Source organism: Lissotriton vulgaris, unplaced genomic scaffold (genome assembly GCF_964263255.1).
Source record: "Lissotriton vulgaris unplaced genomic scaffold, aLisVul1.2 SCAFFOLD_409, whole genome shotgun sequence".
NCBI lineage: Eukaryota > Metazoa > Chordata > Amphibia > Caudata > Salamandridae > Lissotriton > Lissotriton vulgaris.
In genome coordinates this window covers 708,837-732,278 of record NW_028244340.1, presented here as the reverse complement: position 1 = coordinate 732,278, position 23,442 = coordinate 708,837, and the positions used below count along the sequence as shown (strand labels likewise).

Sequence of the window (23,442 nt, the reverse complement as noted above, 5' to 3'; positions counted from 1 at the left end):
GAGTTTGGCTACCTCAATCTTCCTCCCGATTGCATGAACATCATTCGGGAGGCAAGGAAGCCCACTACTAGAGCTTGTTATGCGGCTAAATGGAAGAGGTTTGTCATTTACTGTGTTAACCACAATATTGATCCGCTAGATGCTTCGATTCAAAACATCATTTGTTACCTGTTCCACCTGTATCAATGCAATTTGGCGTACTCTTCCATCCGCATTCACCTGTCTGCTATGGCAGCATACCTTCAAAACAGGCAACACCTGTCACTTTTTAGGGTTCCTGCTATCAAGGCTTTTCTGGAAGGACTCAAAAGAGTCATTCCGCCAAGGACCCCACCAGCTCCAGAGTGGAACCTCAATGTGGTTCTTACGAGACTGATGGGTCCTCCCTTTGAGCCACTGCACTCTTGTGAGCTACAGTTTCTGACTTGGAAGGTTGCTTTCTTAGTAGCAATTACATCGCTACGGAGGGTTAGCGAGCTGCAGGCGCTCACCCTCCAAGAACCTTTCTTCCAGGTACATGCTAACAGGGTTGTGCTCCGCACTAACCCTAAATTCTTACCCAAGGTTGTGTCTCAATTCCATATGAACCAGACAATTGAGTTGCCGGTGTTTTTCCAAAACCCAGAGACGCTGGCGGAGCGGATGCTCCACACCCTTGATGTTAAAAGGGCCTTGATGTACTATGTGGACAGGACAAAAGATTTTCGCAAAACCAAGCAGCTTTTCGTTGCTTTTGCCTCACACCACAAGGGAAACGCTATCTCCAAAGCTGGGATCGCTAGGTGGATTGTGAAATGCATTCAAATCTGTTACGCTAAAGCTAAACGCACTCTCACTATCCCACCAAGAGCCCACTCCACCAGGAAGTTAGGGGCCTCTATGGCTTTCCTAGGTAACATTCCCTTAGAAGATATTTGTAGAGCAGCCACATGGTCTACCACACATACTTTCACTAAACATTACTGTGTAGACGTGCACTCAAAACAGCAGGCAGCTGTTGGTCAGGCTGTTCTCAAGACACTTTTTCAGACTGCTGCAGCTGGCACGGGCGGCCGCCGTTAATGGAGGGACTGCTATGTATTCTATGCACAGATATGAATTCAGCAGCCCACATGCCTCGAACTGCAAATGCTACTTACCAGTATGCATCTGTTCTTGGCATATAGGGCTGCTGACATTCATATCGCCCACCCTCCTCCCCGGCGCCTGTAGCAGCTGCAGTCTTCATATATATATATGCTCAATAGCATGGTCATCACTAACATACTTCACTCCATCTCTGCCAATGGCTAAAAACAATCTGGGGATGGAGGCGATGCCCATGCGCACTGTAGTCCAGGGGAGGAGCCACCTACTTCGAAGACTCTTCCAGGACAACAATGTGCAATCATCCGGACCCAACACTAGGCGGCGATCTATGCACAGATATGAATGTCAGCAGCCCTACATGCCAAGAACAGATGCATACTGGTAAGTAGCATTTGCATTCCACATCTCCGTCATGCTCTTCCTGACCTTTACAGTAAGCCAAGAGCATTTTCAGTTTTCACTGCTTCCTTGATCTCGTCAGTGCTCCTCTGGTTTTCTGAAAGTCATAGCGGTGGTTGCAGCACACCTTTGGGGGTTGGGCTATCCGTTTTCCCCTAAGTCGACTGGCTGCTGAAGGCAGGCTTACCCTAGAGAGTTGTCAACCACCTCCAGATGACAGTGAACCTCAGGAATGTACTGTCAACATGCAGAAGTCAGTCCTGAGTCCTTCTCATATGCTCCTGTCTGAGCCATTCTGAATACTGGACGGTTTCATGCCTTTTCTCCAGAGTGAAGCATCCAGGACATTTACCATAAGATCCATTTAGAAATTAACTGCTTTAAAGTGAAAAGCGGTACAAAAGGGTGTGGTGATGGACGGAGCATCTGAATCAATGAAACACTCACACCTGGTCAACAGATCTGGGTTTAATCCATCACCATTCTTTAGCCCATTCTTCCACCCCAGTTCAGACATGGCCATATGCAGGGTATGCTCAGACCTGAGTCCCTTGCTCACTTTGCCACTGGATTCAAGCAAGCCTGGCTGAAGACGGCTGGAATGCCAGAAACCGGTCCTAGGAATCTTGTCTCCGGTCCAGGGAAGGCATGGCTTGGCAGTTCGGGCTGGACTGTTCCCATGAGGCACAGGGTCAGACTGATTTGCATATGGCCATGTCTGAACTGGGGTGGCAGAGTGGGCTAAAGAACGATGATGGATTAAACCCAGATCTGTTTACTGGGTGTGAGTGTTTGATTGGTTCAGATGCTCCGTCCATCACCACCCCATTTTGTACCGCTTTGAAGTGAAAAGGGCAGTCCTTAGTGGGCCATAGTTTATGAATAGATGGTCAGTTTGTCTGATCTCTCTTGTTTTGTATAAATAGAGTTTCAGTACCCTTCTGTCATCTAGCAGGTGAAGAGCCCTTTCAGCTGGGGTCGAAAGGTTTGGTAAGAAGGTTGGCAACTAAATTGTTTAGTTTACATGAAATTTTGACACTACCTTTGGAAGAAAGAAAGGAAGGGTGGGTTCTCATTACAACTCTGTTCTAATGAAAAAGCTGTGTTATGCTTGTGTGAACATAAGGCCTGGGTTACGGCAGATGCTGTTTATGGCAAGATATTAAAATATTTAGATAATGTATGAACTTTGTGTTGTCTTCATCAGTCAAGGATACATGTACTTCAACACAATATCATTTGCCCTCTGGGATGTTACTAAATTTGCGTTGTAGACACCGGCGCTAATTTTCATTTTTTGTTTTTGATCTTTGCCATGACAAGTCAATAAAGATAGCAATAGCAAACCCATTGGGGTGGAATGTATGCGAGATACTTTATAATCTGAGCAGCAATTAGTTTTCAGTCATGTTTAGAGAATTAGAACATTAGTAGAGTAATTTTTGGGAGATTCATTGTTTTGAAGTATTGTGCGTAATATGGTAATTTCAATATTCCTCTTGAAATGTAAGGGGAGTATTTTGTATATATTCACGTAATATTGCACAGTGTATAGAACACTTTCCAATATGGTTGTGAGCAAGGCTATTATTATTTTTGTTTATGTATACATGTGTATTTGCAGTCCTTTAAAGGCTAAAAGTGGACACATTTTATTTCTAAAAGAAGCCACCAAATTAAAAAAGTCACTATAGAAAAGCTTTTCTGGCCCATCATGCTTTACTTAAAATATATTGGTATGGTTGCCTGAAGAAATACGGGGGAAAGTAAACACACTTTGACAGACATTTGGATAGTTTTCAACTGAGGTGCTAGTAATACTAAACGTGCACTGTGTAAACTCCTTAGGCTGCTTTGAAGCTATTGCTGGACTGCCTAGCTCAATTAAGTGGAATGATTCAAGCATGTGTATCTAGTCAAGATACCACCTCTGGAGAGCTCTAGTTATATACAAGTCACTTCTTCTTAACTGGTTATTTATGCATGCATTCTGAATACTGTCTGCCTAACCTACTCACAGAAACTTGTCTGACTGAGTCTGCAGAAGCATTTGACTGGTTTTCTACTATTCTTTATGCAGCTACCTGGGAAGGCGGAAGAAGGAAATGACAGTTGTTGTTCAGCCCCCTTTCCTACGACCAGACATTTCCGATAGTCAAATCACTGTCAAGTTGATGGACAATGGAATCCAAGCAGAGCTGAAAAGATCAAAGGTGAGAGAGTAGCAGCCCATTTTGTGGTAAGGTTGTTTAATGGAGAAATGAATTTTAGAGAGGTTGAAACTAAACAGGGTAAGAAAAAATAGTTTGTGTATTCATGCCTTGGTAACTCACTCTTTGCAGTCCACCTTTTTACAACTGAAAAAATGTCAGAACGTGGGCAGATACCATCACCGTCACTGAAATAACAAAAAAGCTGCACTGTGCCTATAAGCTCCTTGGCCAAGCATGCTGCATAGGCGATTGGCTGTTCAGTGCTCCGCTTTTGGCAGCTAGGATTCTTTACCATTATATTCTTTCTGAATATCGCACGTGTGCGAGGTACCTGAACACAACGTTTTGCAATCTATCAAGTAGGAAATATCCCCCAAAAAGGCAGCATTTGACATATTTTGACCAGTAGGCCAAAATACAAAGAGAACAGTATGTTCGAGGCATATGAGCTGCAGATCATACACTATGCATTAGATCTCCACCTGGTGTTGGGCTCGGATGATTGCAGGTTGTTGTCTTCTTGGAGAAGTCTTTGTAGTCACGATATAGGTGACTCCTCCCTTGGACAATACTGCGCATGGGCATCGGCTCCATCCTTAGATTGTTTTATTCCGCCACTGGGTTCGGATGAAAGTTTCTCCGCTCCGGCTAGAAAAACTTTTTCACCAACTTCGAAGGGCAAAAACTTCCTATAACTAACATCGACAGCAAATACAACTTTCGACGCCATCGACTCGATTCCGGTTCATCGACGCGGGCCGCTGGGCCTATCGACGCCATGCGGCCTACACCACATGGAAAGAACTCCGTTCAAGAAATGCCCGGTATGCGAGCAAAATTTCCATATAGCGATCATCACAAGGTTTGCATCCTCTGTCTATCGCCGGATCACGGAGAGTCGACCTGCCCAGCTTGTGCATCCTTCCGATCGAAAAAGACCATCCGGGATCGGAGGGCCTGTCGACACTAAATGAGGAGATCAGCCCCAGCACCGAAGGATATCTTCGACGACGAGGTTCCGCTCGTTCCGGAAGAAGATTCGCCTGATCTCCAGATTATATCAGAGGCAGAGGACTCGGATGACTCGATTCCATCACGTCAACCCGTGAATACTTTGCCCCTGCACCACATGCACTGCCCAAGCCAAAGGCGAAGGTCAGCACTCCGCCTAAGGGGCCCAGTCGAGACCAAGTACTTCTTCCTAAAGCCCAGCCTTCGAGCTCGGCTCTGAGGAAAACAACTACGCCTTCAGGTGCTTCGGCACCGAGAAAGCCACATGTGCCGATTCCACCTCTCCATCGGCACCGAAACACAAAGATCCTTCGACACCGAGGCCGAAAGACCCTTCGGCAGCGAAAGACCCTTCGGCAGCGAAAGACTCTTCGGCAGCGAAAGACTCTTAGGCAGCGAAAGACTCTTCGGCAGCGAAAGACTCTTAGGCAGCGAAAGACTCTTAGGCAGCGAAAGACTCTTCGGCAGCGAAAGACTCTTCGGCAGCGAAAGACTCTTCGGCAGCGAAAGACTCTTCGGCACCGAAAGACTCTTCGGCACCGAAAGCCCCTTCGGCTCCGAAAGACCCTTCGGCACCGAAAGCGAAAGACCCTTCGGCACGAAAGCGAAAGACCCTTCGGCACCGAAAGCGAAAGACCCTTCGGCACCGAAAGACCCTTCGGCACCGAAAGCGAAAGACCCTTCGGCACCGAAAGCGAAAGACCCTTCGGCACCGAAAGCAAAAGACCCTTCGGCACCGAAAGCAAAAGATCCTGCGACGCCGAAAGCAAAAGATCCTGCGACGCCGAAGCCTAAAGAGGTACAGGCACCGAAAGAAGCTCCAGCTCCGAAGCCGTCCACTTCCAAAACTAAAGAGGAAAAGCCAGCGCCCGACTCCACAAAGCAGACGAGGCCAGTTTTCACTCCGAAGACTCCCTCTCCGGTGCCAACACCCACAAAGCCTGATTCCGAGGTTCCTAAGCCCTCGAACACGCCTAGCAAGCCGAAAATAACACCTTCAGCACCGAGAACTTTGCCACAGGACGTTGATACATTTGAGCCATCACACAGATGTACTCATATTCTTCCCATGATCAAAGGAGTCATTAAGCATGCTCCAGAAATATTCAAAGATCCTGTACGCACTAGGGTACTAAATCCAAGTATAGAAAAGAAATATAGGCCTGCACCCGCTGATCAAACCTATATTAAAGGACACCCTCCATTAGACTCTTTAGTAGTGTTCAATGCGAGAAAACAAGCGAATTCACAGACTTCTGGTGACACGCCCCCACCTGACAAGGAATCCAAAGTTATTGATGCGTCAGGTAAAAGAATAGCGGCACAAGCTACAAATATATGGCGCACTGCAAATACGCAAGCCCTCCTATCATGTTATGACAGGGCTCATTACGACCAATTAGAGACACTACTACAGCACCTTCCAGATCAATATAAAGATTAGGCAACTGAGCTCAAGAAGGCAAATTAATTTCAAATGCCTCTCAAAAATATGCCCTAGATGTCGCAGACACAGCTGCTAGAGCCATGCCAGAAGACATGCATGGTTGCGCAAACAAGAGGTGCAGCCCACTATCCTGAACCAGCCTTTTAACCAAAACCAATTATTTGACCCAGAAGTAGACAAGTAGACAAGAGGTGCAGCCCACTATCCTGAACCAGCCTTTTAACCAAAACCAATTATTTGACCCAGAAGTAGACACTACACTGGAGAAAAGGAAAAGAGTCCCAGACACTGCAAAGTCAATGGGAGCTCTACAGTCCACACATACTAGAGGTTCTTTTCGTCGCTCCTTTTAAAGAGGATGCTCCAAACAAACTGGAGCAGACACAACAACATCTTTCAAGACGCAAACACAAACATCCTCTAACAAAGGGTATTTTAGAGGAGGATACAGGGGCAATAATAACCAGGGAGGAGTACGCGATAACAACAGCAATCGCTCCTCCTCCACAACTAAACAGTGACTTCCCTCTGCTCCCCCAACAGCATTCCACTCCTGTGGGGGGACAGATTAACACAGTTCCTGCCTGTCTGGAGCTCCATCACTACGGACAGGTGGGTAAGACACCCCCCAAATATACCACCCAGGCAGCGTCCTATGTCTACAGATCACCGCACTCTGCTTGAACAAGAAGTTCTAGCACTTCTACAAAAAGATGCTATTCAACTAGTCCCATTAGAGGAACAAGGGACAGGGGTTTACTCGCTGTATTTTCTAATTCCCAAAAAGGACGGGACACTGAGACCAATTCTCGACCTCAGGCCCCTCAATCATTACATACAATCAGATCATTTTCATATGATCACTCTGCAACAAGTGCTCCCACTCCTGCAACAAGGCGATTTCCTTTCAAAACTAGACCTAAAGGACGCCTATTTTCACATCCCAATACATCCTGCTCACAGGAAGTACCTACGGTTTGTAATACAAGGACAACACTATCAGTTCAAAGTCCTTCCGTTTGGTGTCACAACAGCACCACGGGTGTTCACAAAGTGCTTAGCAGTAGTAGCAGCACATCTCAGAAGACAACAGATACACGTCTTCCCTTATTTGGACGATTGGCTCATAAAAGCCAAGTCATTCCACCAATGTGTCCAACACACTGACGTAAATAATTAATTTACTCTCTTAATTTCTATGCAGGTAAGTACTTAATCAATAATAACTCAATCGGAATGAAAAAAGACAGAGTCCGTGGTGTTAGAGTTTCTTAGGGGTGTTATTCCTTAAAAAGGAATGGTCGTGACCAGGATATCATGTTCTGACCACCACAGGGGTGTCAGAAGGGATAGAGCAAACTTTATTGACATTACATAGCTTATATACTTAATTCACATCATAAGTAATAATGCAAGAGGCGTAACAGCTGAGAGAAGTCAAGATAACAGTATACACGTGGTACTAGTACGTAATCAAGAGGCGTGAACTAGGCGTGAACTAGAGGTGTGTACTAGAAACGTCACTGATAGGTGACGCAAGTGGGTGGCACCAAGGGGTGGTACTAACAGAATTGTTGCAATGTCAGCAGAAATCGGAAGCTTGGATGCGCGCGCAGCTGCATGACGTGTGATTGACGGGGTGCAGGGGACTTGACATTTACACTGACGGAAAGAGACAGAAGTCTGGCATGTCAGATCAACTTGTACCTTTATCATATCTGATATCTGATGTTTAGGAACCATACTATCTGGGCGGAAAGGTCTCTAGGGCAGAAGCTATTTTATGCTAACTTGGGATGCGTGTATAAGCGCCTAAGTGTCTGCATGAGAAGTGTGGGGGCACGGGGCCTTCCATGGAAGCATGGTAACAGAGGCTATGAATTACTTGCACTAAGACAGGTCGGCCCTTTGGCTCTGCAGCTGGAGAGGATGTTTACAGAAGCTAGTAGGCAGGAATGTATTTCTCGAGGAGCGGTACAGATAACTCGAAGGTTATAGTCAGTCTTGGCAGAAAGCAGGCTGAGCTGAGCGCGAGGGGCCGCGCTGAAAGTAAGTCAGAGTTCACGGGTACAGAGGTAGCCTGGGCAGAGGCTGTCAGAGTCAGGAGCCAGGAAAGAGGCTCGATGGCAGAAATTCAGGGCCTACTCGGCCAGAGCAGGAAAAACATGTAAAGTGTACTACAAAAAGACGGTGGCATAGCATACTTAGGAACAGACTATATAATCCATTCAGGGTGGATCTGAAAGAGGACAAGTTAACGTTGGACGCAAATGTATTTGCGTCTTCATAGCTGGCACAGGAGGGAAGTTACATGCACTTTAAGCTGGTACATGGAGTCGGTGGGGTACGCGCTAGGGAACATAACATGACCAAAAATTTATATTTCCTCATTCCCTCCTTGTTCCCTACGGACCCTTCATGATATATCGATCCTCATAAATCGATCAGATTGTTCTTGTAACATCATTTGTTCTTCTTTGTTTCGTTTACGTTTTGAGAGAAAACTGGAATGTTCAATACATGACGTGGCACACAGTCCACAAATCGCTGGCCCACACTGCAGGCACAGGCAGCAACTGAATACTAGGACTAGGCCAATGCCTAGGAAGGATAGGATCTTCCATCCCCAAGCTGTTAACGTTGTCCAGAACCAACCGGACCAAGTCCAGGTGCCTGGATTCTGATGTATCTGATTTGCAATTTTATGGAGACGGGTGATAGCTTGATATACAGATGGTGCGTTTTGTGGTATGAAAACACAACAACTTGACCCGATGACCTTACAGGCTCCACCTCTATCTGCCAAGATGACGTCAATAACAAGACGATTCTGAAGGACAACAACCCGCATGGCGGACTGCTCTTCTGTTAAGTTACCTAAGGCGGAGGCAGTTTCATTCACTACTGCTTCAAGTGTTCTAGTTAATCTGCGTATTAATTTACTATTCTGAACAGGTCCTAAAAAGAAAAAGAATCCTTTATTAAAATCGGTGTACTGTTCCCATGCCGTTTCTGTGTAGTCGACAAGTGGAATATCTCTTCTGAGTCTGTTCTTTACTAGATTGGTATTTCTATGGTAATCAGGGGGAGCTAGGAAAACAGGTGGCAGAAGGAATGCAATGTAACAGGTACCATCCCAATCCGGAGGTAGGCGTATGTATGCGGTATGACCACAAACAAAGTAAGAATGACTAGTAGTTTTAAAGGACGATTTTCCATGATCACTGAATTCGACCACAGTAGTGCATTTACTATGACCTAAGTGTACTGAACCTTTCTTCTTGATACATAATCCACCAGTGACTGGCAATACTGACATAATGGGTAGAACTGGTGCAGCTTCAGATTCAACAGTGAGAATCATAAGGCTAATTGTTTAATTACCTAATCCATACACTTCATTTTCTAGATCAGTTCCTATTCTAGTGGGGAGTCCCTCCTTATCTGGGTAACAGACGTCTAGCAGGACTAAGTTCAGATTTCCCCAAACCCAGCCCCCATCGAAAACAGCAATATCAGGATCTAAGGAATTAATTATCTTAAACCATGCTCCGCAGGAGCCATTGTGAGTGAATGGGTACGGAAAGAGGGGCAGAGCTCCCTTGTAATTCTGGTAGGGAGGGAGTCGGCCACATATCCAGCAATTTGTAGCATTGTTAGTTTGATGAGAATGATGTAGCATACTAATGAATGTATTGTTGCGCAGCGCAAGTCTGTAGGAAAGTTCGTGCGGAGGTAACTCACTGAAAGTGTGTTCAGCAGATACATTATAGGCAGATTGTTCACGCTTGAAAATAGGGTAATAGATAGGCAAAACGATGCTGACAACAATAATTAAAATACTCAGAATAAACATGATTAATAGTGTCACTATACAGTGACTACGAAGTGATTTACAGTATGTACGTTTCTTTGCTTCTCTCTCTCTCTCTATCTATCTCGATCTAGGGGATACATGTCAGAAACTATTTAACCGATTCACCTAGGGGAGGACTTAAACAATTAAACTGTCTGACTTGCTAGATCGTAATTTCATGCGATAACTTTCTTGAGGAGTTTTTTCTCGTTCAGATTCTGTAAAGTCTTTTTGTTCGACACAGTCTTTGGTGGGGGTGGACGAGTCTCGATCAGGTTTCAGTCCAGAGAATTTTTTTATATGACTCGTGTGAACCCACCCCTTTCTTCCTTCGATTTTCACGGCCGTCCTTGTTGTGAGAAGAACGGTCTTCGGGGACTTCCAGCGGGGCTCCAGCGGACTCTTTCTGTCGAAGTTGCGAACGAGCACAATATCGCCAGGACGGACGTCGTGCGGCTTTACATCAGTGTTGTCAGGGAAGGCTGCGGCAACCTGTGAACGACATGATTGGAGTGCAGACATCAAGGAGGCAAGGTAATCTGTCAACATATTACAATCAACATCAGTAATCTTTTTCGGAATGGGCGTCCCCCACATGTTCGGTGGTCTGCCAAAGACCACCTCGTACGGGGATAGCCCTGATCTCGAATGGGCGACCATTCTCATGTAGAATAGTGCCACTGGCAGGGCGACTATCCAGTCGACCCCTTTCTCCTGACATATTTTGGCAAGGCGGATCTTTAGTGTCTGGTTATGCCTTTCTACAAGGCCTGCGGCTTCGGGATGTCGGACACAATGGAACTTCCACTGGTATCCTAGTAATAAGGAAACTTCTTTCATTAAGGTAGATGAGAATGGCTGACCGTTATCTGAGTACACGACACGAGGCAAGCCGTATCGTGGGAAGAATTCACGAACCAGCTGCTTGGCAGTGGTCGGAGCAGTGTAATCTGGGACTGGGTATGCTTCGGTCCAGCGGGACAGAGCACAGACAACTACGAGAACATATTTAAATCCTCGACAACGGTCCATCTGGATATAATCCATCTGGAGGACTTCAAAAGGGTGATCGGGAGGATGAAATCCACCTTGCTCTACAGGGACGCTTTTACCTGGATTGAACTGACAACAGATCATGCAAGTACGCACTTTCTGTTTTGCGGCTGCTCGTAAGTGTTTATTATTCCAAAGATTTTGTAAACTGTCTAACATCGCTTTCTCTCCTAGGTGGGCTGGGCTATGTGCTGTATTTATCATGACTTGAACCATAGAGTCAGGGAGAAACCATGTAGATTTTCCCTTCGTCATCCAACCTTGATCTGTCTGGATCCCTCCTAGTTCAATCCATTTTTTTATTTCTTCTGGAGTAGCGTGTGTCTGAATGTCGATAACATCTAGTGCGGGATCCCTGACGGTCATGCAATTTGTCGGTCCTATTGTCTTTGTCGTATCAGTTGTCTGAGTGTGAGTCAGTGCTGTATGTTTTGCTGTCTGATCTGCCAGGTCGTTACCCTGGGAAACAGAATCTGTGACTTTAGTATGTGCTTTACACTTCATGACGGATATGCCTGAAGGCAGATGTATTGCTTCTAACAGTGCTTGAATGAGGGGACCGTGTTGAATCTTGGCACCATGAGAGGTCAAGAAACCTCGTTCTTGCCACAGCATGCCGAAGTCGTGTACAACTCCGAACGCATAACGGGAATCAGTGTATATGTTGACATTTCTGTTCTTGGCTAGAATACAGGCTCGGGTCAGAGCGATGAGCTCTGCCGCTTGAGCAGACAGTGTATCAATACGATGTGTGTCTTTAACTTCAGTTTCAGTGGTCACGGCATACGCGGCCACTAACTCTCCTGTACTTGTTCTCATACATGAACCATCCACATAAAGTGTCAGGTCTGCATTTGTCAATGGAACATCTGTTAAATCTCGTCGGGGCTTTGTTACTGCATTAATGATCTCTATGCAATCATGCGGAGCTGGATCTGTCATAACTGTAGGTAACAGTGTTGCTGGGTTCAAGATACTGCAGCGTCTGATTTCTATGTGTGGCTGGAATAGTGTCAATTCGTAACCTGTCAGTCGTGCTATAGTCAAGTGTTGAGTTTGGGTTCTGTTTAAAAGAACCTCTACAGAATGTGGGACTTGTACTGTTAACTGATGACCTAGAACAATTGAATCGCTCTGTCTGATTGCTAACGCTGTTGCTGCTACTGACTTTAAGCACGCAGGGAGTGCCTGGGCTACTGAATCCAATGTACTTGAAAAATAAGCGCAAGGCTTATGTGAACCTGCTTGATCTTGAGTGAGGACAGACAATGCTGTACCGTTACGTTCTGTAACAAAAAGTGTAAACGGTTTGCTGTAACATGGTGTCGCTAAAACTGGTGCTTGGCATAATGCTTTCTTTAATTCCTCAAAGGCTTGTGTGTGTTCCTGAGTCCAAGGGAGGACAGTCGAAGTCGCTGCCTCCTGTGTCGTTAACTGGATGAGTGGTTTAGCTAGAAATGCATATTGAGGAATCCATTGTCTGCAGTACGAGGTGAGGCCTATGAAGGCCCGCACTTCCTTTTGTGTCTGGGGTCTTGGCATATTTACAATTAACTGAATGCGATCGGGAGTGAGCTGTCTCCCCACTTTGGACAGCAAGTGACCCAAGTACACAACTTGCTGAACACAGAATTGTAGCTTCGAAGGAGACACCTTGTGTCCCTTGTCGGCCAGGAAATGTAAAACTGTCAATGATGCTTGTTCACATTCGGGCTCACTTCGTGCGGTGATCAGTAGATCATCGACGTATTGCAGTAAAGCGGTGTTAACTGGCATTTGAATACAATCTAATTGTCTTTTCAGTGCTTGACTATAGATGCTGGGGCTTTCTGTGAATCCTTGAGGTGGGCGGGAAAATTTGAAACTTCGTCCATTTAAACTGAATCCGAAGAGATATTGGCTCTCCGGATCAATAGGTACACTGAAGAAAGCGTTCTTGAGGTCAATTACGGTAAAGAACGTTGCTTCTGAATCAATAGCAGTCAATAGGGAAGAGATATCGGGGACCACAGGGTACTGTGGTACAATGCATTTGTTCAGTTCTCGAAGATCAATCACCAGCCGATATACTGGCGGTGCATTGGGGTCTGTACGTTTAAGAATTGGAATGATGGGTGAATTACAGATATTGGAGTCGGTCTCTACGACCACTCCCTGGGCAATGAGCTCTTCAATGATTTTCAGTAAAGCCACTACAGCATCGGGTGGTAACTTGTATTGTCTGATTCTGGGTAGAACAACTCCTGTCTTGAGTGTAACACGGTATGGAGTGATATGCATACAACCTACGTCAGCTGGGCCTTTTGCCCATAAGTGTTCTGGTACATTTTTCAATCTGACATCAAAATCTCGTAAAACATAATGACCCTTGAAATCCCGTAGAAAGAGTCTAACTCCCTCCGGGGAACAGCATATTATGGCTCCTAGAGCCTTCAGTGTTTTAATTCCTAACAGATTTTCTGGACATGATTTCGTAAGTAACAAATCTGTAACTCGTGATAATGGACCCACGGCCAACGGTACTGGTTCTGATACTTCATTTACAATAGGCTGTCCTGAAAAACCAAGGGAAACATTATGTGAGCCTGAGAGGGGTGCCCCTGGGACTTCATTATGACTGATAGTAGTGCGGCTTGCCCCTGTGTCAATTAAAAACTTTCTGTCTTTTCCCAATACGTGACTGTGTACATAAGGACCTTCTTGATCTACAGGAATTTCAATAAGAGGCAAACCACCTTCCCTCTCTAGGCTGTTTCATGTATATCGGGGGTAATCTGGATATGCAGATTGGGCATACTGGTACATCTGTTGTGAAACTTGCTGAGTCGCGGCAATGGGCTGTGGCTGTGGTACTGCTACTGTCTGTGCTGTATGAGATGGAGCATGCATAGGCTGTGTATTCTGCATTGGCTGTACATTTTGTGAGGTCTGTTGCTGAACCTGATCTTGTCTAGGCAGATGCGGTCTTTCTTTAGTTTTACCTGTCGAGATGTTATGTTTCAGGACTGGGCATTCATGTACATAATGACCTGGCTGTTTACAGTAATTACATGTCCCCTTAACGGGAGCTGTAGTATGACTTGTCTGGGTCCCACCTTTTCTCTGACCGTCGGCTGGGACCGTCTGAGCTACTAACATTTTCATCTTTGTGTCTTTCATACGTTTCTGTTCCTGATCTTGTTCTTCCCTAATTCTGTTCTGGTGATATTGTAACATTTGTAACATCTGGGATGGCGTATTTGCCTGCCAAGTACTTTCAACCTTGTACACTCTATTTTTAACTAATGGTAGGGAATTCTCGACTAGTTTTGATACAAAAAGGTGTGGATATGACTCGCTACTTGGTTGTAGGCCACTATTTATAATGAAACATTTCTCGAATCTTGAATAGAAGTCACTAGTATCTTCATCATGTTTCTGTTTACAGGACGAGATGGCATCCCAATCTTCCTTTCTAGTTGTCAATAATCTTGGCAAAACCTGTACTATTAATCCGGGCAATGCTTTAGTCCTATCCCCGAGGCCTACTCCTGGGATTCGTTTGCTTTCTTCGTCTTCTATTTCTGCCCATGCTATCTTTGCCTCCCCCACCTCCCAATCTTTTTCCTTTAATTTCTCGTAAATGCCCGTGGGCAACAGTACTTTTAACATTTTCATAATATCATCATACGTATAATCCCCCATTAACAACATGTCTTTGAGCTCTCTGTGAAAACCTGCAGGGTCTTTATCGTGACACGGGACTAATTTCTTCATTTCTAACAGTTCTAACTTAGTCAGTGGTGTGTGAACATATACACGCTTCAAGACTTGATCCGCACCCATAACTGGGTGTACTTCTCGTAAGGGGTTCTGACTTTCAATGCCACTCAGGCATTGCATGTGATACGTTTTTCTTTCTGGAGGTGGGGCGGGAACATATTCGGAACTTATGAAGGTGTTATATTTATGTCGTTGTTCTAGAATTATTTGTATTAACTTGGTACTGAAACCTCTCCATCTATCCATGAGTAGGGCTTCTAATGTTTCGTGTAAGGGACCTGGGTCGGAATGATGGTTTCTGTACTTGATGAGGAGGTGTTGAATCATGTATACACCTGCTATTTTCTGCTCGTCTGGGGAAAGGTTCAAGAATGTCTGTGCTAACGTATCATCAGGATATATGTCTGGGTTTTCGGCCCATAACACGGCTGACCGGGCTAGTTCCTGTTCATCCATAGTATTGAGTACATGGTACCCCATTCGGTCTCGAAGCCTTTTATCAGTTTCCTGGAACTGATGTTCAGAAGAATTCGGGTTTGTTAAAGCAGAGAGAAAAACTCTCTTGTTTTCCGGACGGATGCCTTTCCTAAGGTAGTTTCCCTTACCTACATATGCTATAGTATCTGTAGTCCTTCTTTGTTCTGCAAGGTCTTCTTCCTCCTCGGAGGAAGCTTTGTCATTCCCTTTCTGGTGTGCCGTTATCACTGCCCTTCTAATTTTCTGGTACATACTGGCTATGCAAGCCCCCCTGTCATGTTTTCCTTCGGCTATATTTTGACCCCACTTGGTTAGTGCATCTAATTCACTTTGATCTGTCTCGGGCCTGTCTCGTTCTCTTATTAGACAATTTATGAAAAATCGTAATATCTGTGCTTGAATGTCAACTTTCTGTTTATCCATGGCATCCTTGATACTGTCAGGGTCTTTCCCTGTCTGAACAAACTCATATATTCTATCGAGGCGCTCCTTCATTCCTACATAGCATAGCAAGATATCAGTGGCAGATCTTAACCGTAGTGATGCCAATATCATTAGATCGTTTTTTCCGGGTACTGGATCATATCTGCAAACTGACATGTTTTCCTTTAATGCGTCAAGGCGGGGGGACTGAAACGTAGGGAGACTCTGCGTGTCCCTGAAATTGAATCTGCGTGTTGATGGCGGGGTCCGAGGACCCGCAGTCGCACCTCCTGAGGCGGACGCTTGGGCATTATCTCTCTGCGGAGTCTGGATCTGAACTTGAGTTTGTCGTTTAGTAGGATCAGGTAGGACTTGTTTCGGTAGGTCAATCTTGGGTGCGGGAAGTGGCGGAGCTGGCGGAACAGGGGAGGTCTGTCGCGGTACTGGCGGAACATGATCTGGGGGCGTAGTGCCACCCCCATCCCTGTCAGTAGGCAGGGCACGAACAGGCAGATTGGTGTAAGCTGGTGCTACATCCTCTAGATAAGCATTTAAGAATATGTCTTTAGTAGTCTTATGCATTACTTTAGTTGGAACTAATGGTGGCGGTAAGTTTTTCGGTATTTCTGATAGGGCCTCAGATGTGCCCTCTGTCGCAAGATACATACCGTTTACAAGATTGTTTCGGGCACGGTCTATTTGTTCTGTTTTTACTCGGATCCCTTCAATAACTAATTCATTCTCTTGGGCCTTTTCTGATTCTTTAAGTCTGTCTTCTCTACGGAGTGCTTTCTCAGCACGCTTATGTGATTCCTTACGCCAGAATTCTATGGCGTCTTTCTGGGATTGTCTAGCTTTCTTTTTCCATAATGCTTCTTCTACCTTCATGATGCACTCGGCATCCCATGTTCCGGTAACGGGCCATCTGTGTCTTTCGTCTAGGTGCTTGGTGTAATCGGCCCATAAATCTAGATATAATATGGCATCTATGCCATGTTTGTTGTACATAAAGTTACCTGGAGTGTCCCTAGGGGGAATAGGAATTTCTTCCTCCAGTATCCCTTTCCTAGTTCCTATCTGCTTTAACTTGCTGAAAAACGGCATTTTGCTTACTTATTACTGAATGCTCAATCCTTATTCCTTAATACTCTTGACAGCTAGTTTATACGAGAAACACAATAATACACTTTTAAACAGTCACATTCATACCACGACATTAATCACATAAGAACATTTAAGACATAGATGACTACCCCCCTATACTGGATGTACTGCTCAACAGTACAGATACACTGGTGTAACAGTGCAAAAATTCGGAATACTAGATATACTGCTAAACAGTACAGATACACTGCCTAAAAACAGTGCAGACCGGACTTGCGTACCCAAACCCGTCTAGATACGACCCAGCAATGGTACTCACCGGGAAGCACGGAAACAGAAGGCCTCGGAAAACTCGACTGGACTCGACTCGATACTTCGGAAAACTTCGGAAAACTTCGGAAAACCTCGGAAAACTTCGGAAACCTGGTGGGCCTCTTGACACCTCGGACCTTGCTTCTTTCGGCTAGGCTCTGGTCGGGATCCTCCGCACTCCTCACCGCCTCGTCTGGGCACTGATCGCAGTCTTCGTCACCTCCTTGGGTCAGAGGGAGATGCAGGAAATCCTGCCGGTACGCGTAGGTTCCGTCTAACTGACGGCAGGGGACAGAGCTTGCAATGCGCCAACCGGCGCGTGAGGTGGGGGAGGGGTCCCTATTCGGGCGCCAAAATGACGTAAATAATTAATTTACTCTCTTAATTTCTATGCAGGTAAGTACTTAATCAATAATAACTCAATCGGAATGAAAAAAGACAGAGTCCGTGGTGTTAGAGTTTCTTAGGGGTTTTATTCCTTAAAAAGGAATGGTCGTGACCAGGATATCATGTTCTGACCACCACAGGGGTGTCAGAAGGGATAGAGCAAACTTTATTGACATTACATAGCTTATATACTTAATTCACATCATAAGTAATAATGCAAGAGGCGTAACAGCTGAGAGAAGTCAAGATAACAGTATACACGTGGTACTAGTACGTAATCAAGAGGCGTGAACTAGAGGTGTGTACTAGAAACGTCACTGATAGGTGACGCAAGTGGGTGGCACCAAGGGGTGGTGCTAACAGAATTGTTGCAATGTCAGCAGAAATCGGAAGCTTGGATGCGCGCGCAGCTGCATGACGTGTGATTGACGGGGTGCAGGGGACTTGACATTTACACTGACGGAAAGAGACAGAAGTCTGGCATGTCAGATCAACTTGTACCTTTATCATATCTGATATCTGATGTTTAGGAACCATACTATCTGGGCGGAAAGGTCTCTAGGGCAGAAGCTATTTTATGCTAACTTGGGATGCGTGTATAAGCGCCTAAGTGTCTGCATGAGAAGTGTGGGGGCACGGGGCCTTCCATGGAAGCATGGTAACAGAGGCTATGAATTACTTGCACTAAGACAGGTCGGCCCTTTGGCTCTGCAGCTGGAGAGGATGTTTACAGAAGCTAGTAGGCAGGAATGTATTTCTCGAGGAGCGGAACAGATAACTCGAAGGTTATAGTCAGTCTTGGCAGAAAGCAGGCTGAGCTGAGCGCGAGGGGCCGCGCTGAAAGTAAGTCAGAGTTCACGGGTACAGAGGTAGCCTGGGCAGAGGCTGTCAGAGTCAGGAGCCAGGAAAGAGGCTCGATGGCAGAAATTCAGGGCCTACTCGGCCAGAGCAGGAAAAACATGTAAAGTGTACTACAAAAAGACGGTGGCATAGCATACTTAGGAACGGACTATATAATCCATTCAGGGTGGATCTGAAAGAGGACAAGTTAACGTTGGACGCAAATGTATTTGCGTCTTCATAGCTGGCACAGGAGGGAAGTTACATGCACTTTAAGCTGGTACATGGAGTCGGTGGGGTACGCGCTAGGGAACATAACATGACCAAAAATTTATATTTCCTCAACACTCAGCAGACATTTCAACTGTTGCACAACTTAGGGTTTACGATCAACTACACAAAGTCGCACCTAGAGCCTTCGCACATGCATCAGTATCTAGGAGCTACCATAAACACGTCTACAGCTCTAGCGTATCCCAGTTCAGCCAGGATACAGAGCATTCAAGCCTTAGTCACCACTTTCCAACACCAACAATTTCTCCAAGCAAGAGTGTTCATGAGGTTAATAGGCATGATGGCATCTTGCATCTTCATAGTACCACATACAAGACTGCAAATGCGTCCATTACAAGAATGCCTGGCACAACAGTGGAATCAGGCTCAGGGTCAGCTCACAGACCTGGTGTTGGTAGACAGCCGTACGCATCACTCTCTGCAATGGTGGAACACCAAAAACTTGACAAGAGGACGGCCGTTCCTCGAGCCTGTTCCACAGATAGTGCTCACAATAGACGCATCCCTCACAGGAGTGAAGTAGTGTGGCTCACTGGTTAGAGGCGGCAGACCCGAGAGCAGAGAACGGCCCGGGACCAGGGTTCGATTCCCGGCGCGGCAGGTTTCTGGACCAGGGTCAGCGGACTCGATAATTCTCTCGCCTCGGTGCCCACTCTGATCAGCGATCACACTCAGCAACTCTGGGCATTAGCTTGCCTCATCTTCACTAACGGCCCCACCAGACCACCGGGGATGCCTGGTCTCACCCTGGAGATACCCATTAAGGGACCATCTCTCAGGGAAGCCAGGAAGGGTTTCGCAGCGGTCGAAGCGCCTTGGGACCCTCCGGGTAAGTAGTGCGCTATATAAATGCCTATACATACATACATACATACATACATACATACATACATACATACATACATACATACATACATACATGATGAGGAGCCCATCTCTTACACCATACTACTCAAGGTCGATGGAACAACCAACAAAAGCTGTTCCTTATCAACCATCTAGAGCTGCTAGCGATATTCTTAGCTCTCAAAACTTTTCAGCTTCAAGTACAAAACAAAGCTGTCTTAATCCGGTCGGACAATATGACCGCAATGTACTATATACAAAAGCAGGGGGGGCACACTCTCTGCCACTGTCCCAGCTCGCACAGAACATTTGGAGATGGGCCATTCCTCAAAACATACATCTGTTAGCGGAACACCTTCCAGGGGTTCACAATCGGATAGCGGATCTGTTAAGTCGGCAGTCACAACAGATTCACGAATGAGAGCTACATCCGCAAGTTCTTCAGCCATTCTTCCAACAGTGGGGGCAGCCACATAGACCTGTTTGCCACCCACGAAAATGCAAAATGCCCAACCTTCGCCGCCAGGTTCCCACACCCACGGTCCAAGAGCAATGCAATATGGATGAACTGGTCAGGCAGATTTGCGTACACTTATCCGCCTCTCCCCCTCATTCCACTAGTGGTGCGCAAGCTCAAACAGTCTCTCAAGCTCATACTGGTAGCTCCCACATGGGCAGGCCAGCCCTGATTCACCACACTGCTAGACCTCTCTCACCACACTGCTAGACCTCTCCCAGGTTCTACATCAAAAGTTACAGCTCACACCCTCGCTGTTAACACAGAACCATGGAGAAATCAGACACCATCACCTCTCTCAGAAGAGTAAGTGAAATACAAGCGTTCACTATACAAGAACCATTTTTTCAAATACATCCCAATAAAGTGGTTCTCAGATCTAATCCAAAATTTCTCCCAAAGGTTATCTCACCTTTTCACCTAAACCAATCTGTAGAGTTACCTGTGTTTTTCCAAAACCCAGACTCTGTATCAGAAAGGGCCTTACACACGTTAGATGTTAAAAGAGCTCTACTATACTACATAGATAGAACTAAATCCTTTGGAAAGACAAAATAATTTTTTGTATCTTTCTCTCCTCCACACAAAGGCACCCCTATCTCTAAAGGGGGGATTGCCAGGTGGATTGTAAAGTGTATACAAATATGCTATAAAAAAGCTAAACGCACACTAACAGTTCCTCCTAGAGCACACTCCACTCGCAAACTAGGAGCCTCTATGGCTTTCTTAGGAAATATACCATTGGAGGACATATGTAAGGCAGCAACATGGTCTACACCACACACCTTCACTAAACACTATTGTGTTGATGGGCAAGCCAAGCAGCAAGCTGCAGTAGGCCAGGCTGTTCTTAGAACACTATTTCAGACTACTGCAATGGATACAGGTGACCACCGCTAAGGGAGACACTGCTGCATAATCAATGCATAGTGTACAATCTGCAGCTCATATGCCTCGTACGGAAAATGCTACTTACTAGTATGCATCTGTTCTTGGCATGTAGAGCTGCAGAGTTGTACACGCCCTCCCGCCTCCCCAGTATCCATTCCAGTTCTCATCTTACTTAGATGCACACGCATGGACATCCTTTTTATTACTGTATCTCTACTAACTCCATCATTTCCCATCATGGCGAAAAACAATCTAAGGATGGGGCCGATGCCCATGCGCAGTATTGTCCAAGGGAGGAGTCACCTATCTCGTGACTACAAAGACTTCTCCAAGAAGACTACCTGCAATCATCCGAGCCCAACACCAGGTGGCGATCTAATGCACAATGTACAAATCTGCAGCTCTACATGCCAAGAACAGATGCATACTGGTAAGTAGCATTTTCCATTCGGCTGAAAACTTTATACTTTTTGTAAAATAAAGGTAGGAAATGGTGCCCCAATGTAAGACATTACACATAGTAAACTTTGACCTTGCTCCTTTAAGCAACTTTTACCAAAACCAGCTTTTGGCTACTAACGTCATTTTTTTGGGTGGGTTTGCTTTTCGTAAGCATCTAAAAACTTTATTTTTCTTTTTATAACTTTTTTGTCAGATAAGTTATTTAACCCCTGAAATGTCCTTGTTGTTTCGCCTATCACTTGCTTTTACCCACTATAACATTGCTGTTGGATAAAAGTCCAGAATATGAAGGGAAGATGACCTCTGTGCCTGTGGTTTGTCTTCCGGACTCCCACTTCAGCAAGAAACATGGAATTTGTCAGAAAATGTCATAAATAAGACCTCACCTGCTGTGTTCACTTCTGCCTTATTCTACCCTCTCTTCCTCTCATGGTGCCACATCTGTGTGTTAGTGGAAAGCAACTCATCATCGAGGCACTCAATGACAAGAAACATATCAAAACATTTAATGCCAAAAGGTTTGGAGATCTCTGGATCAACATGGAGGGTTATTTTGACTGTGAGGCTCCAAATTTTACACTCCCAATCTATACTGGGTGGAAATTGGGATGCCTTATGCCCTTAAGTGGAAGAGGTGTGGCGCAGTGGCCAGGGTGCCTGACTCCAGACTACGGGGTTCACTTTTCGATCCCCGGTGCCGGCGGCAGGTTAGCCCAGCACCAAGTGACTCTGGGCAATATCTTGCTTAATCTTCCCAACAGCCCTTAAGCGCTGGGACACCATTTCGGAGGTAGCTGTGCACTTTAAAAATACTGGTATTTCATTAAGGCATAAGAGTATTGTCCCATTGTCAGTCACCTACCTTATCTTTTTCTTCAGCTGAAGACCCATCCCACCCTGCTGCACTAAGCTCCCCGCAGAGGATTGTATCTGATGGAGACCTCTAACTGCAGTTTCCTCGTCTTTTGAATGTTCCGCCAGGTGCCAGACTGGATCCTGAAGTACTTCAGCAGTATCCTTGTATGCCAGCAGGTGGCTCCAGCGGTGCTGCATCCACATTGTTCCACGCCAGTGGTGCCATACGTGGACCAGTATAGATGTCCCCCATGTGCACTGACATCAGTTACGTTCCTCCTACACCTACAGACTCAAAACACGTGCTACCCTTAATCTCTCTAGAGCACACTTTTGACTAAATTTCTACAGTGTGTAAGAGAAAATGCTGCCTCCCAAATCTGCATTGCAAGACCACCATGCACTGCCACCAACTCCCCCAACGTTCTTTCCTGCAGCTGGAGCAAAGTGACACAGACCCACAAGATGGAGCCTGCCCGGCAAACAACCTGGAACAAGCAGTCCAGAACTTCAACATCTGGATCACCAATGCAGGAACAGAGTTGCCCCCCTCAAACAAGTCAAGACCCACAGAGCCACCAAACAAGCCAGCTGGTAGACCCCCGAACAGGACAATGAAACGCAGCTTCTAACAACTGCAAAGAAAGTGTCCACCAGTGGAAACTGCATGGACCGAGCTGCTTTCAAGTCAGCCCTCAACAAATACCACCAGTAACTCCGACACCCTGGGAAACTGCATTGAAGCAAGCACCAACCACACCAAGGAACTCTTCAGTATCGTCAGAGTTCTCCTGCTCTATGGCCACCGGGAACATGATCCCTCCCCTACAGGAACTCTGCCACGCTCTACCACGACAAGATATCCGCCATCTATATGAATTCCAGCCCCAACCCACTGACCTCGACATCCTCCTCGCTCCAACGGAAGCCTCTCACGATCAGGCGCTCACCACTTAGGAGCAGCTCACCACACTGAACAAAACAGATCCTCTTGGGAGCACACTCAGTGTTGTGGCCCCAGTACCTCTTCAACCTCGGAGGCAAGGATATCAGCCACCAACTATCCTCAATGCATCTATTGCTGCAGTCACCTTTCCAGATGCATGGAAACACGCAGAAGTCAGCCTTCTCAAGAAACCACCGACGACCCCACTAAACTAAAGAACTACCGCTCCATCTTGCTGCTGTCTTTTCCTGCCAAAGT

General features: G+C 45.9%; 1 protein-coding gene across 2 annotated transcripts in view; it reads left to right on the top strand.

Moving 5' to 3' along the window:
* The window catches only part of LOC147667594 (palmitoyltransferase ZDHHC5-like), a 483,616-nt gene that overhangs the window by 306,185 nt on the left and 153,989 nt on the right, over positions 1-23,442 (top strand). For both annotated transcript variants that reach the window (XM_086948798.1, XM_086948797.1), the window contains exon 7: positions 3,569-3,701. In XM_086948798.1, coding sequence (XP_086804924.1) covers positions 3,569-3,701 — 133 coding nt within the window. The remainder of the gene's footprint in view (positions 1-3,568; positions 3,702-23,442) is intronic.